At 35.8% G+C, this 26,445-nt stretch overlaps 1 protein-coding gene across 1 annotated transcript in view; it reads right to left on the bottom strand.

The window, feature by feature from the left end:
* The window catches only part of LOC143245940 (ovochymase-1-like), a 39,110-nt gene extending 30,710 nt beyond the window's left edge, over positions 1-8,400 (bottom strand). Inside the window, exons 1-5 of the mRNA XM_076492191.1 lie at positions 8,271-8,400; positions 7,494-7,736; positions 6,825-7,022; positions 5,662-5,768; positions 1,224-1,504 (exon numbers count right to left, since the gene is read on the bottom strand). Of these exons, the coding sequence (XP_076348306.1) occupies positions 1,224-1,504; positions 5,662-5,768; positions 6,825-7,022; positions 7,494-7,736; positions 8,271-8,309 (868 nt within the window). The 5' untranslated portion in view covers positions 8,310-8,400. The remainder of the gene's footprint in view (positions 1-1,223; positions 1,505-5,661; positions 5,769-6,824; positions 7,023-7,493; positions 7,737-8,270) is intronic.
* Between the last annotated feature and the right edge of the window lie 18,045 nt (positions 8,401-26,445).

Genomic DNA, 26,445 nt, shown 5'->3' with positions numbered 1-26,445 from the left:
ATTATACAGGTCAGTTAGCTATACATTAATGAAGTCGATCTTTTATGACAAGTTAACTTAAAAAATTACTTAGTGTTCTGAACCGATATATATATATAACAAAACTAAAACCTGTAATGATTAGAACACACTGAAGTTAGGTTTGTTTGTTTGTTTGTTTTGGAATTTCGCACAAAGCTACTCGAGGGCTATCTGTGCTAGCCGTCCCTAATTTAGCAGTGTAAGACTAGAGGGAAGGCAGCTAGTCATCACCACCCACCGCCAACTCTTGGGCTACTCTTTTACCAACGAAAAGTGGGATTGACCGTCACATTATAACGCCCCCACGGCTGGGAGGGCGAGCATGTTTGGCGCGACTCGGGCGCGAACTCGCGACCCTCAGATTACGAAGAACACGCCTTAACGCGCTAGGCCATGCCAGGCCCTGAAGTTAGGAACTCTCTGATTACAAAACTTTCGGCCATCATTCCACTAATATTTCATGAGACTCAATCAGTCCAAAACTAACTCTTCTATCTTATGATTAGAGTTCATAACTTCACTAACTTTCCATATGTGGTTACATATTTCGTTTTAAGCATTCATCTTACACACCTCTGTAAAGTTTATAAAGTTAACTGGGAAAATGTTTGCTTACAATTATCCACCCCACTCAGACCAAGTAAAAATAACGACTGGAAATTAAATTTCTGTAGCTGTATGTTATGGAATTCAATAGCGTTTGTAATGTCTTTGCTTCCATGGTAATTTTTTAAGTCACTGAGTACAGGTCTGGCATGGCCAGGAGGTTAAGGCACTTGACTCGTAATCCGAGGGTCGTGGGTTCGAATCCCAGTCACACCAAACATGCTCGTTCTCTTAGCTGTGAAGGCGTTATAATGTGATGGTCAATCCCACTATTCGTTGGTAAAAGAGTAGCCCAAGAGTTGGCGGTGGGTGATGATGACTAGCTACCTCTCCTCTGGTCTTACACTGATAAATTAGGGACGGCTAGCGCAGATAGCCCTTGAGTAGCTTTGTGCGAAATTCAAAACAAAGAAACAAACACTGACTACGTAGCGGCTGGATTCTTGAAAAGTGCTCTTAATTTGTTTGTTTCTATTTTTTGTATCCTCAATAGAAGGGTACAGAATCCCGAGGAGGCGATGGTGGCAGTGTCTGGTGAAATAACATAATTATGTCAACACAAAGGTCTAAATATTCAAAATAAACAGTGGACTTACTATAGGCATCTTTACCCCATCCAGTAACAACGCATTCAAGACCTTCAAATTTTTCTTCAGAGTACGGCAGACAAATAGGGTTAATGTGTGACCCGAACGAAACTTCTTTATCTAGTTTTAAAATAGCTATATCGTCCCTGAGGTTCTTTCTTTCATGATCGTACTTTGGATGTATGTAGATGTTTGATATTCCATAGTCTTGGTGGATTATACTTTCCTGATGACTCTGAGTGTCCCATTCCCCTAGTCGAACTTTCAAAGGGTGGTGATCTTTGCTGGATCTGTGGAGAGAACGTGTCGTTGTTAGAACTTTTGACCTTTGAAAAGAACGTATTTTTATTAGATCTGTGGAGAGAATGTGTTGTTGATAGAACTTTAGCCTTTTGAAGAAAACGTTTTTTTATTAGATCTGTAGAGAGAATGTGTCGTTGTTAGATCTGTAGAGAGAATGTCTCGTTGTTAGGTCTGTAGAGAGAATGTCTCGTTGTTAAATCTGTAGAGAGGATGTTTCGTTGTTAGATCTGTAGAGAGAATGTTTTGTTGTTAGATCTGTAGAGAGAATGTCTCGTTGTTAGATCTGTAGAGAGAATGTCTCGTTGTTAGGTCTGTAGAGAGAATGTCTCGTTGTTAGATGTGTAGAGAGAATGTTTCGTTGTTAGGTCTGTAGAGAGGATGTTTTGTTGTTAGATCTGTAGAGAGAATGTTTCGTTGTTAGATCTGTAGAGAGAATGTCTTGTTGTTAGATCTGTAGAGAGAATGTCTCGTTGTTAGATCTGTAGAGAGAATGTCTCGTTGTTAGGTCTGTAGAGAGAATGTTTTGTTGTTAGATCTGTAGAGAGAATGTTTCGTTGTTAGATCTGTAGAGAGAATGTCTCATTGTTAGGTCTGTAGAGAGAATGTTTTGTTGTTAGATCTGTAGAGAGAATGTCTTGTTGTTAGATCTGTAGAGAGGATGTTTCGTTGTTAGATCTGTAGAGAGAATGTTTTGTTGTTAGATCTGTAGAGAGAATGTCTCATTGTTAAATCTGTAGAGAGGATGTTTCGTTGTTAGATCTGTAGAGAGAATGTTTTGTTGTTAGGTCTGTAGAGAGAATGTTTCGTTGTTAGATCTGTAGAGAGAATGTCTTGTTGTTAGATCTGTAGAGAGAATGTCTCGTTGTTAGATCTGTAGAGAGGATGTTTCGTTGTTAGATCTGTAGAGAGGATGTTTCGTTGTTAGATCTGTAGAGAGAATGTTTCGTAGTTAGATCTGTAGAGAGAATGTCTTGTTGTTAGATCTGTAGAGAGAATGTCTCGTTGTTAGATCTGTAGAGAGAATGTCTCGTTGTTAGATCTGTAGAGAGGATGTTTCGTTGTTAGATCTGTAGAGAGAATGTTTCGTTGTTAGATCTGTAGAGAGAATGTCTCGTTGTTAGATCTGTGGAGAGAATGTTTTGTTGTTAGGTCTGTAGAGAGAATGTTTCGTTGTTAGATCTGTAGGGAGAATGTCTCGTTGTTAGATCTGTAGAGAGGATGTTTCATTGTTAGATCTGTAGAGAGAATGTTTTGTTGTTAGGTCTGTAGAGAGAATGTCTCGTTGTTAGATCTGTAGAGAGAATGTTTTGTTGTTAGGTCTGTAGAGAGAATGTCTCGTTGTTAGATCTGTAGAGAGAATGTCTCGTTGTTAGATGTGTAGAGAGAATGTTTCGTTGTTAGGTCTGTAGAGAGGATGTTTCGTTGTTAGATCTGTAGAGAGAATGTTTCGTTGTTAGATCTGTAGAGAGAATGTCTTGTTGTTAGATCTGTAGAGAGAATGTCTCGTTGTTAGATCTGTAGAGAGAATGTCTCGTTGTTAGGTCTGTAGAGAGAATGTTTTGTTGTTAGATCTGTAGAGAGAATGTTTCGTTGTTAGATCTGTAGAGAGAATGTTTTGTTGTTAGATCTGTAGAGAGAATGTCTCGTTGTTAGGTCTGTAGAGAGAATGTTTTGTTGTTAGATCTGTAGAGAGAATGTTTCGTTGTTAGATCTGTAGAGAGAATGTCTCGTTGTTAGATCTGTAGAGAGGATGTTTCGTTGTTAGATCTGTAGAGAGAATGTTTCGTTGGTAGATCTGTAGAGAAATGTTTTGTTGTTAGGTCTGTAGAGAAATGTTTCGTTGTTAGATCTGCAGAGAGAATGTCTCGTTGTTAGATCTGTAGAGAGGATGTTTCGTTGTTAGATCTGTAGAGAGAATGTTTCGTTGTTAGATCTGTAGAGAGAATGTTTTGTTGTTAGGTCTGTAGAGAGAATGTTTTGTTGTTAGGTCTGTAGAGAGAATGTCTCGTTGTTAGATCTGTAGAGAGAATGTCTCGTTGTTAGATCTGTAGAGAGAATGTCTCGTTGTTAGGTCTGTAGAGAGAATGTTTTGTTGTTAGATCTGTAGAGAGAATGTTTCGTTGTTAGATCTGTAGAGAGAATGTCTCGTTGTTAGATCTGTAGAGAGAATGTCTCGTTGTTAGGTCTGTAGAGAGAATGTTTTGTTGTTAGATCTGTAGAGAGAATGTTTTGTTGTTAGATCTGTAGAGAGAATGTCTCGTTGTTAGGTCTGTAGAGAGAATGTTTTGTTGTTAGATCTGTAGAGAGAATGTTTCGTTGTTAGATCTGTAGAGAGAATGTCTCGTTGTTAGATCTGTAGAGAGGATGTTTCGTTGTTAGATCTGTAGAGAGAATGTTTCGTTGGTAGATCTGTAGAGAGAATGTTTTGTTGTTAGGTCTGTAGAGAGAATGTTTCGTTGTTAGATCTGTAGAGAGAATGTCTCGTTGTTAGATCTGTAGAGAGGATGTTTCGTTGTTAGATCTGTAGAGAGAATGTTTCGTTGTTAGATCTGTAGAGAGAATGTTTTGTTGTTAGGTCTGTAGAGAGAATGTTTTGTTGTTAGGTCTGTAGAGAGAATGTCTCGTTGTTAGATCTGTAGAGAGAATGTCTCGTTGTTAGATCTGTAGAGAGAATGTTTTGTTGTTAGGTCTGTAGAGAGGATGTTTCGTTGTTAGATTTGTAGAGAGAATGTTTTGTTGTTAGATCTGTAGAGAGAATGTCTCGTTGTTAGGTCTGTAGAGAGAATGTTTTGTTGTTAGATCTGTAGAGAGAATGTTTCGTTGTTAGAGCTTTAGATCTCTGAAAACGTTTCATTTTTAGATCTGTAGAGAGAATGTTTCGTTGTTAGAGCTTTAGATCTCTGAAAATGTTTCATTTTTAGATCTGTGAAGATAATGTTTCGTTACTAGATCTATGGAGAGATCGTTCGGTTGTTTGATCTATGAAGAGAATGTTTCTTTATAAAATCCGTGGAGAAAACGTTTCGTTATTAGATCCGTACGTTGAAATATATGTAAGTATGTTTATATGGAGAGAAAACTGAAAAAACTAGATTATGACAAAATATGGTAATCGTAAGTACAAAATTAACTAGATACCAATACACATGGTAGAATATAAAATATCGAACTTGAATTCATCGTGTGAAACACAAACCAATAATCAAAAAAGCATAACTTTTAAACTTCGGAAATCAACAATATTAAACCTACTTCACAAGAACAATTAATGTATGTAACAATATTATATTTATACCTTGGTAGGACTAGTACAGAGAAACCAGTTTGATATGATTAGTCGAGAAGTGTCAGAGTTGGAAGGGCTAGTTAAAAAAAATCTGCCTTCGTAGTATTAGAGCAGAATAATAAATTTTGCTAGGACTAGTTTAAAATTCTCTCTTGATGGGATTAATCCAAAATAGTCTGCTGTGTTAGGACTAGTTCAAGATGACCCGATGAAAAGTACTCAATTAGTGCTAAGTCGTTTTCCAGGAATAATTCAGTGTTAATTCACTTTGTTCGTTTGTGAATTGTTTTCTCCGTTCACAAACTCCAAGTTATGGAGCTAACGGTAATTTAATTGCACGCGAACTCAGGGTGGTCCTTGTTGTGTCTTTATCTACATGGCATAGGCTACACGTTACAAATGGTAGCTAAATCACGCCAAAGCATGATGGAGACTTAAGAGTAGGTTGACAGGTTTCTAAACCCGATTAGATTTCGTGTTTCTGATCTCCATCCAGAGATCCCCAGATCGCCATGTTTCAAACATCTATCACAAACTAGAAGTACCACGGGCGAGTGTCCTAGCAGTTCTGTTTTCGGGTACAGACCCAATTCGTATAGCTATAGAAGTAACTTTGAATACACTGGGGCCTCTGTTAATCATAAGAGGTCATTCTAACTCCGCAGCTGATCGTATATATTTATATTTTAAATTAGCAAACTGTTTCAAGCGTAAGAAAAATGGTTCCTATCTCATTGAGTTTATTTTTACCCAACAAAGCCTAATTATCTATATTGTAATAATATAACGATTAGTGTATCTATTATTACCGATATGTTACAAGTAGACTTTTCCTTCAAATTTATAAAGAGTACTTACGCGTACTCGTGAACACAATGGGCGATGGTAAGCACGTGGAATTTGTCTATTAAAGTACCTCCACACTGAAAGATGTTTACATTTCCTTCGAATTTCAGAACCACTGCCTAAGAAAAGAAAAGAGAACGTTATTGTGTAAAATTCCTTTGTGATGAAATCTCACTTACTGTATATAATGTTCACATTTTGATATTGGAACTTTAAGTGAGAAGAGTCCACGTTGAAGTGACGTGAAAATTATAGTATAAAGATTTTGTTTGTTTATGAATTTCGCGCAAAGCTACACGAGGGTTATCTGCAACAGCTGTTCCTAATTTTGCAGTGTAAGACTAGAAGGAAGGCAGCTAGTCATTACCACCCACCGCCAGCTCTTGGGCTACTCTTTTACTAACAAATAGTGGGATTGACCGTCATATTATAACGGCCCCACGGTTGAAAGGGCAAGCATGTTTAGTGTAATGGGGATCCGAACCCGAGACCCTCAGATTGCGAGTCGAGTGCCTTAACCACCTGGCCATGTCGGGCCTTTCAGAATGTAAATTACCAAGAAATTCTAATGCCTAAAAGAATTTTGGACATCTTGTCTTTCGTATAAAATAGCTACAAACCAAGTTCATTCACGGATTATACACATAACCAGAAATCTTTTGTGTGTGTGTGTGTATTTTCTTATATCAAAACCACATCGGGAGATCTGTTGAATCCACCGAGAGGAGAAAATTCGAACCCCGATTTTAGCGTTGTAAATCCGTAGGCTTACCGATGTACCAGCGAAGGATTTTCTGGTTTGAATCCATTCACCGAATATCCTCTCTTTACAGCCGTGGAAGCGTTATAATGTTGCAATCATTCCTATTAGCCTTCAGTGAAATAGTAACACAAAAGTTAGCGGTGGTTAGTGTTGAATAGCTGCTTGTATATCACTGCAGGGTTAGCCCTCGAGTAGCTTTGCGCGAAATACAAAACAAACTAGAAACCTTGTACTAATTTCTGAATTAAAAAACGATGGAGTGCAGATGAAGTCGTTTTATTCTGGAGTCAAGTTTTGGAGAAAGCGAACAAACAAACAAACAAACAAAATCCTTTTCCCTGAACTGAACGTACGTAATAGCCCTTTACATTTAATTTGATTTAACTACAAGTTCCAGTTCAGTTGACCTTACCTGCCAAGGCCATTCACCAAAATCGGCTTGACCAAGCTTTCTGGAGGAGGGCAGAATGCGTTGTTTGATGTCACTGGAGGTCTTGGTGCCACATTGGTGCTTAGAGGGCTGGTTGTTGGTTTTTCTTCCAGACGAAGGACAGCAAAGATGTAAATACGGACCACATCTGTTTGAATTTACTGGATCTTTTTCAGATTCCTGAAAGATTGACAAATTATTAGATGACCGTAATGAAACATTTATTGGTGACCACTTGCCTTAAAGATAAAATAGAGATACTAAAAGCATTACTAAAGTGAAATATCAACTTTAATGTATTGGTTTTATGATGAAAACTTACTTATTAACAGAACAACAAAATTCACAGTTGGTAACAAAACACCTCTTAAGTTCCTTCGTCATTAAAGAGACAAAAAAATACAATCTCTTTTCGGTTTTTTTTAGCACTATATCTGCTATGTTTGTGATATTTCTTCATGGGTTTACACAGTTGAGATATACTGTGATTTGCTTATGATTAACAAATAAATTGAATATTTTCTGTGATTCGTGGAAAGCATTTCCCACTAAGGGTATCGTAATCAGGTTTTTAGTGTTATAAGCCCTCTGACTGACCCACTGTGGAAGGGAGAGGAAAAGGTAGGCTAGTATGATAATCTCTTTACTTACTACATGGGCTGCTGTCAGGGGCGTATGGTCACTCTCTTCACACTGGCCAGGAGGGACGCAGCGGCACCCATCGGAGACGGAACGGGGCTTATATTCCTCTGATTTGTCGTAAGTTGGCCCATGGAACAGTCCAAAACCAAGGTTCCTCAAACTGCTCCAATCTAATCCGTGGTCTTCTTGGGGATAAGATAAGGCTGTTCCAAGAAGCAAAGCCAGAAATACTTCCTGTAGGTTCATTTTGTACTGTTAAAGATTGAGAGTCGTTAATAATAGGTTACAAAATTATTTATATATCATCACATTTAATTTTTAGTTCCATCTTTTACCTGACAATGTCATCATTCAGCTAAATAATTAATTAATGATTTTAATCTAACATATCACTTTTATACGAGAACGTAAAACAAAAGACATAATTAGCACCTAAATATCATACGCCTGCTTCCCTTAGTTCGTCAATGCGACTATCAAGTGTCAGCCGTTGATATTGTGATGAGGACTCTGAACAAATATATAACCTTTTACTAAGCTCAGGAGAATAGAAGATGGTGGTTTTACTTTCGTAAGCAGTCGGCTGTAGAAATTCTAGCGTGCAAACGACCACACAAGTGCGACAGAAGCATGTTTTTATATCTATATATATATCTTTTTTTTCATGAAATGTGAGCTAATATGTGATTTTTTTTTTATTCTCGTAAAATTACGCTTGTTAGATTTCTCATAAATTATACGTGCAGGAACTAAACTTATATATAAAAAGAGAGATGGGAAACTTACTTTATAACAGGCGGAATTTCCATCAACTCTTTTCTGCATAATCGTGGATCACGTGCCATGGACTGGGTGTCCTTCCTCAACGATCAACACGATAAGTTGAAAGCAGTTTGTCCGGTTGTTCAGACTTAGCAGTTAGAAGCAGTGGCTTGGGAAAAACCTTCATTTGCTACTGTTGGGTATTCTGCACCACGAAATACTTGCATTGGATTAAAAACTCCGGATTTTAAATCGGTGGTAAATACGCTGATATTTACTACTATTATTATGCAACACTAAACGAAGTAAAATAATAAAAGTGTCATAATGTTTTGTTCCGAATCGTAAATAGTTTATTTTATAAAGAGGGAGGTTAACGTATCTCGTTTTTTTAATATAGTTAAATAAAATGTTTCCTTTTTTGTGGAACTTAACAATGTTCATAGCAGAAACTCGTGTTTCATCTGTGTTTACAGCCATATTGCTGTACCTACATTAAAGATTCACCTTTGTTTCTCATGGACGTCGCTGTAGTAGTAACAAATACGAGCTTTTTCTTTTCAATCCAGCGGTTCTGTTTACGTTTCAGCTTCATTTTCATATTTCTGTGACGTCTCTGTTATCCATATCTCACATTTGTTGTTACCCTTGTTTTTAATATGACATTATTTCATTACCAGAGTTGCATGTTTGACTTTTTTTATATAATTGTTATATTTTTACTAAAGTCTGTAACATAGAACACCTAAGTGGTTTATATTCTTAAAACTGATTATTTTTAAAATTATCGTTTGTGTTATTTTATTAAAAACTAAAGCTCCCTCTTTTGTTAGCAATCGAAAGTAATATATGAGTAATAACTGGTAATGTAAATACTTTTGAAGCTTTTAGTAATTATATCGTATATGTTAAAAAAAATCACAAAATAATTTCTATGTCATAGTAAACGGCCTGTCAAATTAAAACTGTCTTATATTTTAATAAAAGTTTTGAAGTACTCCACTTATAAAGCATTTTAGCTTTGAAAAATAAAAATGTTGTGTTGTTAATGTAATTTTATCCTTCATTCTCTAAGCCGTGAGTATGCGAATTAATTTTTTTTTTAATTTTGCGCAAAGCTACTCGAGGGCTATCTGCGCTAGCCGTCCCTAATTTAGCAGTGTAAGACTAGAGGGAAGGCAGCTAGTCATCACCACCCACCGCCACTTCAACTCTTGGGCTACTCTTTTACCAACGAATAGTGGGATTGACCGTCACATTATAACGTCCCCACGGTTGGGAGGGCGAGCATGTTTAGTGCGACTAGGATTCGAACCCGCGACCCTCGGATTACGAGTCGAACGCCTTAACACGCTTGGCCATGACGGACCCACGAATTAAATTCATTCCATACTTTCCGTATTCGATTGGATCGTTAACTTGTTTAACGGTTGTCGGTATTATCTTAATTTTTTCATGCGGGTTTGATTGAAAAAAACAACAACAAAAGAAGGTAGTTATTCATCATGCCCACCATTCCTTGTGGTACTCTTATCTTAACAAACACTGGGATTTGAATGTTAGTATTTCATAATGCACCCATTTTCCCGAACCAGATAAAGTGATTTATTTATTTTTTGCGACGAGACGAAAATAATGGACGCGACAAATCCATAGTGTAACACGTCAACCACGATTGACTTCTTTGTAAACGTAACATTCAATCCTATATTGGCAGACGCTATTGATTTGTACTTCGCCTTCTGGCCAGCAGTTCAAGATTAGGAATGGTCACGCCAGAATCCTAAAGGCTTCTAACCTGACCTTTTAATCCACGTATCGTCAAGTATAGTTTGACGTTCAGGTTAAAAGTTATACATTCAGCTTACCACTATCCAAAGTCACTAATGATGTTCAATGATTTGTAGTTACTTGTTATTATAATTATCTAATAACTTTTAATCCCAAAGAATAAATGAAAAATTGCAACTTCTACCAATTTGTTAAAAAATATTTTATTATAAACTTTATAACTGTATAAAATATTTTAATGACAAATCTTTCTGTATTAGGTTTAATGTTGTTATTGGTGCTGCCATCTAACGACAAAATAATCTTATTTTAGGAGCTAAAAATCCCCTTTTTTCACGTTTTTTTTGTTTGGTTTGTTTTTGAATTTCGCGCAAAGCTACTCGAGTGCTAGCCGTCCCTAATTTAGCAGTGTAGGACTAGAGGGAAGGCAGCTAGTCACCACCACCCATCTCCAACTCTTGGGCTGCTCTTTTACCAACGAATAGTGGGATTTACTCTCACATTATAACATCCGAACGCCTTAACCACCTGACCATACCGGTCCCTTTTTTTACGGTTGATATTCTTGAATATAAAATATTTAGGCTTTTCTAGAATTTGAAAGTGAAATTGCATAACAGCACTTTCTTCATTGATGGGATCGAAACTACCTAAAATGCACCTTGGCCTCCTGTGAAACGGATAATAATTACTGTTAGAGCTGGTTCTTTTTTCTAAATACAGTATGTGTGCCCACAAAATGTAAAGTGCAATTCCTCAGTTTTTTTGCCTCTAAAACCACAGTTACTTCACCAGGAAGATGTTGGTGGCATCCTTGGATGTCTCCTCGTTTGTTTTCGTAATTAAAAAGCCAAAGTGTCATAGTACCGCGTTCGAAAAAAGCGGGTAGTAATGTATATGTACTTTAAAAGAAGTAAATTTTACCTGCAGATATTCTCTTCCTACAATCATCTGAGTATCCAATAAATATCTGTATTTTAGAAGACATAAATATCTTTTGTTCTTCGATAAGACAATTGTTTGTTTCAAAATTTTGCACGAAGCTATACAAGAGCTATTTTCGAAAAACTGGCCCTAATTTTAAAGTTATAGTCTAAAATGAAAAGTGACTGGTTAGCAACACCTATCGTCAGATCTTGGATTATTCTCGTCTGATTGAACATTATAAGATTTGGTTCTTGCTCTTTTCGTAAGGCCTCAGATTCATAGACCAGAAATATTACTGGCCCGGCATGGCCAAGCGTGTTAAGGCGTGCGACTCGTAATCTGAAGGTCGCGGGTTCGCATCCCCCCTCGCGCCAAACATACTCGCTCTTTCAGCCGTGGGGGCGTTATAATGTGACGGTCAATCCCACTGTTCGTTAGTAAAAGAGTAGCCCAAGAGTTGGCGGTGGGTAGTAGTGATGACTAGCTGCCTTCCCTCTAGTCTTACACTGCTAAATTAGGGACGGCTAGCGCAGATAGCCCTCGAGTAGCTTTACGCGAAATTCAAAAGAAAGAATATCTTACTAAGTTAACACTAAACCAACGCTGTTTGTAAAAGCGACTTGTTTTGAAGGAAACCATTTGTCACAGTTTCTATATACATATATATATATATATATATAAACCTTGAAGTTCTGTGCTTGTTGAATTTCGTTAGTTTTCACCAATCACACGTCAAAATGTTACTTTTGCTTTTACGACTACCCTACCGTCACCGTTCAATACAACATCAAGTCACACACGCCTCAACCATTAATTTTCGTTCAGAAAAACGAACGCATCCACTACGAATAATCTACTCCGGCTTGTCACTGAATTATGTAATGGTTTTGGGCCTTATTGAAATGCAACATTTAGGTAATTTTACGTTTAATATCAAATTCAGTGGAGTAATTTCCAGTCTGTTCTGAAAAGCTTTGTGTTTGTCGGCGGTTTTGGGGACACGCAATGCCGTGATTTAGATATCTCTCCCGCCGCCAACGAGTTGAGTGATCACATCACGTGACACTCATTAGGCAGTTTAATTCAACGGTTTGATTTCTCGCCTTACAATCATGTCAGAAATAAACCGAAAAATTGACCACATAAAAAAAAAACCACGAACATTAGAATAAGCCACTATTCTAAGACTCGTAAAATAAAGAAAATATATAGAAATTATAATATAAGTTAAACAACAAAGATTTTAACGCGAGAGAAAGAATTACTTTCTGAGCAATAGGGTGTGAGTTTTTCTTATGGCAAAGCCACATCAGGCTATCTGCTGAGCCAACCGAGGGGAATACGAACCCCTGATTTTAGGGTTGTAAATCCGTAGACTTGCCGCTGTACTAGTTGGGGACTGAGCAATAGGAAAACAATGAAAAATATGCACGTTAAAAAAAACAAGCGATAGAAAAGATTTATATAGATATATGGGCATGTTAAGGTGCGTGCATGTGTTTATCCCACCTGAAAAACTAGATTTGTCAACCTACATATGAGTTTCTAGTTTCTACTAATTGCCAGTCTGAATGTCTTGATGTTTGTAATTCTATTTGTAAGAAGGTGAAAAACAGCCAAATAAACTGAATTGATAGATTTGGGTGCAACCTGTTCCATGTATTCATCTGTATGTGCTTTCTTTAGTATTTATAATATGTGCACTCACTGATAATTGTTTATGTTTTATTTCTCTTCGACAATTTATTTTGCAGTCTTTATCTTTCGATTTTTTTTCCTTGAAAAGGTTTTCGCCACTAGAGGTCACCAGCAATGCCTGATCTTCTCTGTATTCTGTCTTTTCGTAGCTATGTTTCAATATTATAACTAATGTTACGTTGATGAATACATAAGAGGGACGATTTTGTTTAACGATGTGCTTTTTTTAATTATTTATTTCACAGCATCCATCTCTATCTATGTCACAAACTCCTAAAGACTGTATATAATCGTGAACCAATGTTGCGTTATGTCACATATCTTCAGGAAAGGGGCAGAACCAGTGAACATTTCTTCAGCGATTCTTTAAGTGGTCAGCAGATGGCGCTGATCTTGCATGACGTTACATCTTTCACGATGACTGAAATATTTAAACCATTAAATCCAAGTAATACAAGTTCGTCCAAAGACTTATTTTCACCATAAATGTAAACTCAGAAGCGGTGTTTCCCGTTTAAAGAAAAATATAATTTTAAAGCAAATTAATTATTTTTAAATTCGTAAATGTGTAAAATACGCGAAATAACTGCTTTAAAAACATCTCAAACTGCAGGATGTATCTTATTATATAGTATTTTGTTTTGATTCACTTTACTTTGTAATGTTCAACATCCGTCTGATTCCACTTTTACTTAAATTTCAAGGGTTTTAAAATGTCCCCCCCCTCAAAAAATTAACAAAAGAAATATCTGCTATATAGAATTTTGTTGGTTACGTCACTCGACTTTCACATACAAATTTTATCGCTCAGATAACATTATGAGCAATTTTAACCCCCCCCCTTCCAGATTGGTACCTTGATGGATTCTAACGTTAAAAGTTGGGGTCTGTACATACAGGTGGCAAAAAGCATAGAACTCATGGTTTAGTTTTGCGTTTGAAAATATCACCAGTGACAAAGCAGAACGTTTGCAGACTCAGTACGCTAAAAATCTAGTTTCGATATTCAAAGTGGGCACAGCCCAGATAACCCACTTGTAGTTTTGTGAATAGTTAATTAGATACAAAAAAACACAAGAGCTTTAACAAAAACAAAACCTAAACCCTTTAATATGTCCAAACCAGATGTGGAAAAAAGAAACATATTTTGTTTTCTGTGTCCAAAACAGATAGTCTTAATTATAACTCTTTCTCCTTTGGGTTTTTACGCTTGAATTTTCCGAATTGCGCAAGAGGCGGCAAGAAACAGACTTCCAAAACAAAACAAAAGCATTAGAAATATAGTTTCACGCATAAACACATCGCCGACATATCTGGAAATTTGTTTATTAAACTGAAGAGGTATTGTGACGACATATCTGAAAATTTGTTTATTAAACTGAAGAGGTATTATGACGACACATCTGAAAATTTGTTTATTAAACTGAAGAGGTATTATGACGACACGTCTGAAAATTTGTTTATTAAACTGAAGAGGTATTGTGACGACACATCTGAAAATTTGTTTATTAAACTGAAGAGGTATTATGACGACACGTTTGGAAATTTGTTTATTAAACTGAAGAGGTATTATGACGACACATCTGAAAATTTGTTTATTAAACTGAAGAGGTATTGTGACGACACGTCTGAAAATTTGTTTATTAAACTGAGGAGGTATTATGACGACACATCTGAAAATTTGTTTATTAAACTGAAGAGGTATTGTGACGACACATCTGAAAATTTGTTTATTAAACTGAAGAGGTATTATGACGACACATCTGAATATTTGTTTATTAAACTGAAGAGGTATTATGACGACACATCTGAAAATTTGTTTATTAAACTGAAGAGGTATTATGACGACACATTTGAAAATTTGTTTATTAAACTGAAGAGGTATTATGACGACACATCTGAAAATTTGTTTATTAAACTGAAGAGGTATTATGACGACACATTTGAAAATTTGTTTATTAAACTGAAGAGGTATTATGACGACACATCTGAAAATTTGTTTATTAAACTGAAGAGGTATTATGACGACACATCTGAATATTTGTTTATTAAACTGAAGAGGTATTATGACGACACATCTGAATATTTGTTTATTAAACTGAAGAGGTATTATGACGACACATCTGAAAATTTGTTTATTAAACTGAAGATTTGTTTATTAAACTGAAGAGGTATTATGACGACACATCTGAATATTTGTTTATTAAACTGAAGAGGTATTATGACGACACATCTGAATATTTGTTTATTAAACTGAAGAGGTATTATGACGACACATCTGAATATTTGTTTATTAAACTGAAGAGATATTATGACTTTAAATGTCAGACAACCACTTTATCAGCTCTCAGCAGTTTATTTAAATTGAAATTATCTTGTACGTGTGTGGGCGTGCGCTCGTGTGTGCATGTGAGAGAGGTTTTTGAATTACTATTCGAGCATGCAGACAGATAAAACGTAAAGTAAGCAAATCTGACGTCAAATTTATATGTCTATCTCTACACTCGCGTGTTCGAATCCCCGTCACACCAAACATGCTCCCCTTTCATCCGTGGGGAGCGTTATAAAGTGAAGATCAATCCCACTATCCGTTGATGAAAGAGTTGCCCGAGTGTTGGTGGTGGGTGGTGATGACCAGCTACTTTCCTTCTAGTCTTACACTATAACATGAGAGACGGTTAGCGCAGATAGCCATCGTGTAGCTTTGCACGAAATTTGAAACAAACCGAACAAATCATCTATACACACACAAAAAACTACTTTATGCTAAAACAAATGTAGAACAATGAAAAAAGAAACAAGTTTATACCGGATGTATTAAAAGCACTTACGTTTTTAACCAAACGACTTACGACAGCTTGAGTTTGACGTCAGTATCTGACCAGGATGTTTTGCTACACGCATTTAACATGTTGTGTAGGTTTGCGTTAAACCAAATCACCGAACCAACAATTATTTCCAGCCTTGTTCTTTCCTTGGTTACGGTTACTATTCCCTTTGCTTGTAGACCAACCGTTGACTGCTCACAGGAAGGAAAACAGTTATGATTTATTTATTTGTTTGTATGTTTTTGAATATCGCGCAAAGCTATCTGCGTTAGCCGTCCCTAATTCAGCAGTGAAAGACTAGAGGGAAGGCAGCTAGTCATCACCACCCACCGCCAACTCTTGAGGTACTCTGTCATGAACGAATAGTGGGATTGACCGTCACATTATAATGCCTCCAATGGCTGGAAGGACGAGTACAGTTGGTGTGACGGAGATTCGAACCAGCGACCCTCAGATTACGAGTCGAGTGCCCTAATCACCTGGCCATCCCAACCAAACAGTTACGACACGAAGAGGCAGACAGAAAGATAGATGCTAACCTGAAGACGACCTAGGAAAGTCGAAACATTGTTCTCTGCTTTATTAGTAAAAGTGTCGATACCTATACCAGCGGTTCTGTAAGACATTTTAATTTAAGAGGGTTTCTCGCCATCAAGAAGAGCAATAGATAGATAAGTGTAACAGTACGTAGACAAGCAGACAGACGGGGTTCACTTGTTTTCATAAGCACTTTCATTGCTTTATACAACGTGTCTTTGTTCGGTCTCCCATTCTAAGCAAGATATTCGTTAAGTAATTCTCGTGGTTTAAGCAGGTTTCGGTAGATACAAAGCAAAGATTGATGCTAATAAATGAATAGATCGTTGTGAGTTCACCACAAACCCCTTTCTTCCAGTATGCTAATTGAATTACGAGTTCGACACGAGTCCATCTCCCTCTCGGTGCTGATGTCACCGGTAGGTGGCGTTTATATCGTGGGTGTTAACGTGACTTGCATTGAAAAATGTACGTTGACGTGTCTCTGGTGCGATCTTCTCAACAACGGATAAAAAGTAAATTTAAAATGAAATTCGGTTCAATTCGATAATGTGGCGGCTAACCCTAAACAAATTCATATGAATTGGTGAACCTGGAGTTATAAGTATATTTTTAGTTTTGTGTTTCAAATGTTGATGCCATTATTAATATAATCAATGTTTGAAACCGTCAATACTTTAGAGATGGACCCAGGATTTGCAAGTGAATGGATATCAGAAATTGAGAGGGGACTAGCCCCCCCCCTGAGAAGTTGGATTAAAAAATCTTAGTCAAATTCTTAACTGTTTCTATTCACTTTCACTTGTGACTTTCAATGGCAAGCTAACAATAAAAACTAAGAATGATCAATACTTCCTGATTCTTTTACTTCCGGAGCTAATTGTTAGAATCTGGATCTTGAATTGACCCCCGGAGTCAAGTTATATCAAGTGTTGTTCATTGCTGGGTGATGGAGAGCAGGAATTGAACGTTTAATAGTCATATCGCTGAAAATGGCTCCTCCAGACACCTGTAGTAGGTCTTAAATAGATGGTAAGGGCTCCTACAAGGACCTGTAGTGAGTCATAAATCGATGATAAGGGCTTCTCCAGGAACCTGTAGTGGGTCTTAAATAGATGGTAAGAACTTCAAGGACCTGTAGTGGGTCTTAAATCGACGGTAGGAACTTCTCCAGGGACCTGTAGTTGGTCTTAAATCGACGGCAAGAACTTCTCCAGGAACCTGTAGTGGATCTTAAATAGATGGTAAGAACTTCAAGGACCTGTAGTGGGTCTTAAATCGACGGTAGGAACTTCTCCAGGGACCTGTAGTTGGTCTTAAATCGACGGCAAGAACTTCTCCAGGGACCTGTAGTGGGTCTTAAATCGACGGTAAAGACTTCTTCAGGGACCTGTAATGGGTCTTAAATCAACGGTGAGGGCTCTTCCGGGGACCTATAATGAGTTTTAAATTGACGGTAAGGGCTCCTCTGTATAGGGTCTTAAATTGATCATAATATTTAGGATCCTTTATGACTGTCTTTAACATTTTACACGTCACAGAGGGTCTAGACCCCATTTCCATACAGTAATGCGAGCATAAATAATCCTAAAAATAATAAAGCATAACATTTCTGCAACTTAAGTTTTATATAAAACATTTATATAAGTCTATATAAAACAATAATTTTATGTCTGTGGACTTATAACACTAGAAACCGGGTTAAGATACCAGTGATTAACGACAACAACTACTATTTACATTGGTTTATCTACATTTAATGTTTTACTGTTTCCTTCATATTTTTTTAAGTTGAAAAGGAAAAGGTCTGCACCCTCTGGGTCCATCAACTACCGAATTGAAGAGAACAAAGGCAGGTGTACGTTTTACAAACATTTCAGTTATTGTGGAATTACTTATTGGTGAAACTATAATTAAATGAAATATCTGTAAAATGTAAAATTATTTGTGGTTCTGAGAACATAGATATTTATTAGGCCCGGCATGGTCATGTGGTTAAGGCACTCGACTCGTAATATGAGGAACGGAGGTTCGAATCCCCATCACACTAAACATGCTCGTCCTTTCAACCGTGGGGGCGTTATAATGTTACGGTTAATCCCACTATTCGTTGGTAAAAGAGTAGCGCAAGAGTTGGCGGTGAGTGGTGATGACTAGTTGCCTTCCCTCTAGTCTTACACTGCTAAATTAGGGACGGCTAGCGTAGCTTTGCGTGATATTAAAAACAAAACAAACGATCCCTAACGAACACATTAGATACCAACTACTCACTCTTATTTACGGGAAATAAAAATTAACTTGTTTAACTGGTTAAGTTCTTGTATCTTAACAAAGCCAAATGTCAATAATAAAATAGGGGAAGGGTACCATATTTCAGGGCCTCTTTTATTCCCCTTCTAAGTAGCGTATCCTAAAACAAAATAGGCAGTGGACACCATCAGACTGTTTTCAGTTCTCGTAGCAAACACTGCAGTAATCGAGTCAGCCAACTGTGGATGATGGTTGGTAACATACATACATACAATGTTTATCAAACTTAGATGTTACAGAAGGAAGGTTTATCTTTAGAAGCACTTTCCTCCACACTTTCCAACAGAACAAAAACACTTTACTACACTGGTGTTACGTATTGTTTAATTATCGAATAACGTAGTCTTTCTTTAAAACGCATTAATTGTTGACCGTGTTTATTCTCCGTAGAACTATATGATTATCTGATAAGATGATCTTAAAACTACGAGTGATAGGATAAGAAACTGGTATATTCCTTTTAAATATACAAGTGATAGGATAAAAAACTGATATATTCCTTTTTAAACTATGAGTGATAGGGGATGCTGGTTCGGTACCATTTTTCCTTCTGTCTGAACGAATTATGGCCTATCAGATATATGTATATGTATATATATAAGTAGCTAGTTACACATTTTATAAATATCTCAGACTCTTGTGAATATTCAATTTCGTTCGTTTTTAGTTTTATCTCAGAATTTAGAGAATTGCGAACGAGATTATCCCAGTTTGGTACATAAGGATATTTTAATATTGTATCATGTTAATTATCCCAGTTTGGTACCTGAAGATATTTTAATGTTGCGTCATGTTAATTATCCCAGTTTGGTACCTAAACATATTTTAATGTTGTGTCATGTTAATTATCCCAGTTTGGTGCCTGAAGATATTTTAATGTTGTGTCATGTTAATTATCCCAGTTTGGTACCTGAAGATATTTTAATGATGTATCATGTTAATTATCTCAGTTTGGTACCTGAAGATATTTTAATGTTGTATCATGTTAATTATCCCAGTTTGGTGCCTGAAGATATTTTAATGTTGTGTCATGTTAATTACCTCAGTTTGGTACCTGAAGATATTTTAATGTTGTGTCATGTTAATTATCCCAGTTTGGTACCTGAAGATATTTTATGTTGTGTTATGTTAATTATCACAGTTTGGTACCTGAAGATATTTTAATGTTGTATCATGTTAATTATCCCAGTTTGGTACCTGAAGATATTTTAATGTTGTGTCATGTTAATTATCCCAGTTTGGTACCTGAAGATATTTTAATGATGTATCATGTTAATTATCTCAGTTTGGTACCTGAAGATATTTTATGTTGTGTCATGTTAATTATCACAGTTTGGTACCTGAAGATATTTTAATGTTGTGTCATGTTAATTATCCCAGTTTGGTACCTGAAGATATTTTAATGTTGTGTCATGTTAATTATCCCAGTTTGGTACCTGAAGATATTTTATGTTGTGTCATGTTAATTATCACAGTTTGGTACCTGAAGATATTTTAATGTTGTATCATGTTAATTATCCCAGTTTGGTACCTGAAGATATTTTAATGTTGTATCATGTTAATTATCCCAGTTTGGTGCCTGAAGATATTTTAATGTTGTGTCATGTTAATTACCTCAGTTTGGTACCTGAAGATATTTTAATGTTGTGTCATGTTAATTATCCCAGTTTGGTACCTGAAGATATTTTAATGTTGTGTCATGTTAATTATCCCAGTTTTGTACCTGAAGATATTTTAATGTTGTGTCATGTTAATTATATTGTCTTGGTTTTTGATTCTGCCCTCATTCTTTCCCTCATCTCTGCTGACCAGTGGTAAGTTTTAAGGGTGCTAAAGTTCTGGGTTCTGCTGTGAGCATAACGAACATACCCCTATTGGGCAGCATTATGCTTAAACAAACATATAAATTAGTACTTTCGAAATCGGCCCCTAATACAAAAAGGTTATATATTGGCACGAATATATCGCCTCATGTTTAACTAGGCTAAGTGGTTCCACTATCACAAAGAGAGAATGTTTCTTCGAGAACTCACCAGGGCGAAACAAGTGTAGTGTAAACACAGCCCTGCTGAAAAACCTATAGTTTATCGAAATAGAAGTGAGCACATGATCAAAGTGAAGTGCAAAAAAGTCAGTTAGGCAAGAACAAACGAAAATACAATAGGACTTCTTCATTAGTTTTTATACTTACTACTATATTAGACATAATAAAGTAATAGATGTATTTGTATTTGTAGCAGAAATTTGCTGTTAAGAGTAAAACGAATAACACAAAATACGATGTTTTTTGGTAAAATCGTTATTACTGGTTGTAGCCTAGTTTTTGTAACTCAGTTCCCATCATCAGAGATAGTGATTACAGTGTACGTTTCGTCTAACTAGGACTAACGTCTACAGCGTTCGTTTATATTAACTATGACTAGCGTCTGTTGTGTTCATTTAGCCTAACTAGGGTTAGTGTCTATAGTGTTCAGCCTAACTAAGAGGCTGATTACTATAGACACAAAGCTGCATGTTGGCTATTTACCTTCCTTAATTTTGTAATCTAAGGATGGCTGGTATCAGTATTAAAACTTTATTTAAAAATAAAGCCATACCAGCCATATTAAAATATATTTTTACTTCAAGAGGGTTTCTCGTCATCATGAAATATGTCACTAATTTTTGATTTGACAGAATAAAGAGGAAGGCCAGTAGCTACAAAACACTCATAATTAGCTCTTGGACGACTCTCGTGTAACTGAATATCGTGCATCCCTTACCCCGACCCCAAAGTGCATAGAGCATATTTGTCAATATATGAAAGTAAGATTACGAAACCTTGGGGCCGGGCATGGTCAGGTGGTTAAGGCACTTGACTCGTAATCTGAGGTTCGCGGATTCGAATCCCCATCGCACCCAACATGCTCGCTCTTTCAGCCGTGGGGGTGTTATAAAGTTACGGTCAATCCCACTATTCGTAGGTGAAAGATTAGCCCAAGAGTTGGCGGTGGGTAGTGCTGACTAGCTGCCTTCCCTCTAGCCTTACACTGCTAAATTAGGGACGGCTAGCGCAGATAGTCCTGGTGTAGCTTTGCGCGAAATAAAAAAAATAAGACCGCCCACAGGCCAACCCTTGGGCTACTCTTTTACCACAGAGAAGTATAATTGATTTTAACATTACGACGCCCCCATGGGTGAGATATGAGATAAGATTAATCTCGCGACATGACCATAACCATTAAGCTATAAGGCCTTATAATGTGTAGTACTCGTAGTCGGTTGTCATATTGGATCAATTTTATAAAAATAATTTGTCTAAAATTTATATTTCTGGTGAGAAATTTTTGGTTTCTAGATGTGCCGGTTCAGTATCTATGTCTGTCTGTAAAGTTTGTCGTTTGTAACCGACCTCACCAAAGTTTCATCAGACAGATGGTAATAAGAAAGAGACGTGCTCGGGCATAACTTGTTCATTGGAGTTTATTTGTTCTTTAACAGCGACGCCGCAGAAAGTCCAATGTAGGGATGAGAGTATCACCTCACTATGACAACACTACGTATGTTCAACCAACACCATCTGCTCAGAAGATTAGCGGAAAAGTCATCCAGCAGGGAGAATGGATGCGAAAATTGACGTAAGACGAGTTGAGATCATTCAAAAGGTAAAACGCAACTTTATGTTTGTTTGTAATTAACGGTAAAGCTATACGATGGGTATATGGGCTCTGCTCAACACGAGCATCGGAACTTTAGTTTCTGGAGTTTTAAGTCCGCAGATATACCCCTATGCCACGGGAGGTGTTCAAGGGGTCAAAACGCAACCGACTGTAGATACTAGAAACACTTGTTACATAGAAAATTACTGTAAGCTGATGGTTGTAATTCAAAAAAAGAAACCTTAATAGAATTGTAATCTTAAGTTCATCTGTACTTTGATACATTAAACATACAGTTACAACAACAATATAATCTGAAGTTCGTCTGTACTTTGATACATTAAACATACAGTTACAACAACAATATAATCTGAAGTTCATCTGTACTTTGATACATTAAACATACAGTTACAACAATAATGTAATTTTAAGTTCATCTGTACTTGAAACATGAAATATACAGTACAACAACTTAGCGTCGGTCAAATTACAGGTAGGACATAAAAAAATGCATTCAAATAAGCTGTGAACGAGGTTAGTTTGTGGTCGAAGGTCGTAGTCACACCTCTTCTTTATTGTTGATGGCAATATTTATCAGAAGTGTTTTTATCTCTAGTATTACCATTGATAACACGTCTGGCAGTACACCCTCGTTCCCAGGTTCCTTGGCGCTTTCCATGAAGTGAAGTGCAACGTGTTCCTCTCCGGAACACGGCAAAGTTTGAACAAGCTTGCTTTAACAAAATTAAACTTGTGTAATCTAGACACGTTTGTCTTCATCTATTGAACACTTTAACGTTGTTTTAACAAGGAAGTCTAAGTATTTATCAGGTATTTAGGTTTTCGACTTATGCTATTTCACTTCAAGGCCACATAAGACAACAATGTTACTTTCTTTTTCTCATAAGACAACAATGCCACTTTCTTTTTCTCATAAGACAACAATGCCACTTTCTTTTTCTCATAGGACAACAATGTTACTTTCTTTTTTCATAAGACAACAGTGCTACTTTCTTTTTCTCATAAGACAACAATGCCACTTTCTTTTTCTCATAGGACAACAATGTTACTTTCTTTTTTCCATAAGACAACAATGTTACTTTCTTTTTCTCATAAGACAACAATGCCACTTTCTTTTTCTCATAAGACAACAATGCCACTTTCTTTTTCTCATAGGACAACAATGTTACTTTCTTTTTTTTCTCATAAGACAACAATGCCACTTTCTTTTCTCATAAGACAACAATGCCACTTTCTTTTTCTCATAAGACAACAATGCCACTTTCTTTTTCTCATAGGACAACAATGTTACTTTCTTTTTTTCATAAGACAACAATGTTACTTTCTTTTTCTCATAAGACAACAATGCCACTTTCATTTTCTCATAAGACAACAATGCCACTTTCTTTTTCTCATAGGACAACAATGTTACTTTCTTTTTTTCATAAGACAACAATGCCACTTTCTTTTTCTCATAAGAAAACAATGTCACTTTCTTTTTCTCATAAGACAACAATGCCATTTTCTTTTTCTCATAGGACAACAATGTTACTTTCTTTTTCTCATAAGACAACAATGTCACTTTCTTTTTCTCATAAGACAACAATGCCACTTTCTTTTTCTCATAAGACAACAATGCCACTTTCTTTTTCTCATAGGACAACAATGTTACTTTCTTTTTTCATAAGACAACAGTGTTACTTTCTTTTTCTCATAAGACAACAATGTTACTTTCTTTTTCTCATAAGACAACAATGCCACTTTCTTTTTCTCATAAGACAACAATGCCACTTTCTTTTTCTCATAGGACAACAATGTTACTTTCTTTTTTTCATAAGACAACAGTGTTATTTTCTTTTTCTCATAAGACAACAATGTTACTTTCTTTTTCTCATAAGAAAACAATGTCACTTTCTTTTTCTCATAAGACAACAATGCCACTTTCTTTTTCTCATAGGACAACAATGTTACTTTCTTTTTTTCATAAGACAACAGTTTTACTTTCTTTTTCTCATAAGACAACAATGTTACTTTCTTTTTCTCATAAGAAAACAATGTCACTTTCTTTTTCTCATAAGACAACAATGTTACTTTCTTTTTCTCATAAGACAACAATGCCACTTTCTTTTTCTCATAAGACAACAATGCCACTTTCTTTTTCTCATAGGACAACAATGTTACTTTCTTTTTTTCATAAGACAACAGTGTTACTTTCTTTTTCTCATAAGACAACAATGTTACTTTCTTTTCTCATAAGACAACAATGCCACTTTCTTTTTCTCATAAGACAACAATGCCACTTTCTTTTTCTCATAAGACAAAAATGTCACTTTCTTTTTCTCATAAGACAACAATGCCACTTTCTTTTTCTCATAAGACAACAATGCCACTTTCTTTTTCTCATAGGACAACAATGTTACTTTCTTTTCTCATAAGACAACAGTGTTACTTTTTTTCTCATAAGACAACAATGTTACTTTCTTTCTCTCATAAGACAACAATGCCACTTTCTTTTTCTCATAAGACAAAAATGTCACTATTTTTCTCATAAGACAACAATGTTACTTTCTTTTTCTCATAAGACAACAGTGTTACTTTTTTCTCATAAGACAACAATGTTACTTTCTTTCTCTCATAAGACAACAATGCCACTTTCTTTTTCTCATAAGACAACAATGCCACTTTCTTTTTCTCATAAGACAACAATGCCACTTTCTTTTTCTCATAAGACAAAAATGTCACTTTCTTTTTCTCATAAGACAACAATGCCACTTTCTTTTTCTCATAAGACAACAATGCCACTTTCTTTTTCTCATGGGACAACAATGTTACTTTCTTTTTTCTCATAAGACAACAGTGTTACTTTTTTTTCTCATAAGACAACAATGTTACTTTCTTTCTCTTATAAGACAACAATGCCACTTTCTTTTTCTCATAAGACAACAATGCCACTTTCTTTTTCTCATAAGACAAAAATGTCACTTTCTTTTTCTCATAAGACAACAATGCCACTTTCTTTTTCTCATAAGACAACAATGCCACTTTCTTTTTCTCATAGGACAACAATGTTACTTTCTTTTTCTCATAAGACAACAGTGTTACTTTTTTTCTCATAAGACAACAATGTTACTTTCTTTCTCTCATAAGACAACAATGCCACTTTCTTTTTCTCATAAGACAACAATGCCACTTTCTTTTTCTCATAAGACAAAAATGTCACTTTCTTTTTCTCATAAGACAACAATGTCACTTTCTTTTTCTCATAAGACAACAATGCCACTTTCTTTTTCTCATAGGACATCACTGTTACTTTCTTTTCTTCATAAGACAACAATGTTACTTTCTTTTTCTCATAAGAAAACAATGTCACTTTCTTTTTCTCATAAGACAACAATGTTACTTTCTTTTTCTCATAGGACAACAATGTTACTTTCTTTTTTTCATAAGACAACAGTGTTACTTTCTTTTTCTCATAAGACAACAATGTTACTTTCTTTTTCTCATAAGAAAACAATGTCACTTTCTTTTTCTCATAAGAAAACAATGTTACTTTCTTTTTCTCATAAGACAACAACGCCACTTTCTTTTTCTCTCATAAGACAACAATGCCACTTTCTTTTTCTCATAGGACAACAATGTTACTTTCTTTTTTCATAAGACAACAGTGTTACTTTCTTTTTTCTCATAAGACAACAATGTTACTTTCTTTTTTCTCATAAGAAAACAATGTCACTTTCTTTTCTCATAAGACAACAATGTTACTTTCTTTTCTCATAAGACAACAATGCCACTTTCTTTTTTCTCATAAGACAACAATGCCAATTTCTTTTTTTCTCATAAGACAACAATGCCACTTTCTTTTTTTCTCATAAGACAAAAATGTCACTTTCTTTTTCTCATAAGACAACAATGCCACTTTCTTTTTCTCATAAGACAACAATGCCACTTTCTTTTTCTCATAGGACAACAATGTTACTTTCTTTTTCTCATAAGACAACAGTGTTACTTTTTTCTCATAAGACAACAATGTTACTTTCTTTCTCTCATAAGACAACAATGCCACTTTCTTTTTCTCATAAGACAAAAATGTCACTATTTTTCTCATAAGACAACAATGTTACTTTCTTTTTCTCATAAGACAACAGTGTTACTTTTTTCTCATAAGACAACAATGTTACTTTCTTTCTCTCATAAGACAACAATGCCACTTTCTTTTTCTCATAAGACAACAATGCCACTTTCTTTTTCTCATAAGACAACAATGCCACTTTTTTTTCTCATAAGACAAAAATGTCACTTTCTTTTTCTCATAAGACAACAATGCCACTTTCTTTTTCTCATAAGACAACAATGCCACTTTCTTTTTCTCATAGGACAACAATGTTACTTTCTTTTTCTCATAAGACAACAGTGTTACTTTTTTCTCATAAGACAACAATGTTACTTTCTTTCTCTTATAAGACAACAATG

Source organism: Tachypleus tridentatus, chromosome 3 (genome assembly GCF_004210375.1).
Source record: "Tachypleus tridentatus isolate NWPU-2018 chromosome 3, ASM421037v1, whole genome shotgun sequence".
Taxonomy (NCBI): domain Eukaryota; kingdom Metazoa; phylum Arthropoda; class Merostomata; order Xiphosura; family Limulidae; genus Tachypleus; species Tachypleus tridentatus.
The sequence above is the reverse complement of the archived record's forward strand: the minus strand, read 5'-3'. Positions and strand labels throughout refer to the sequence as shown.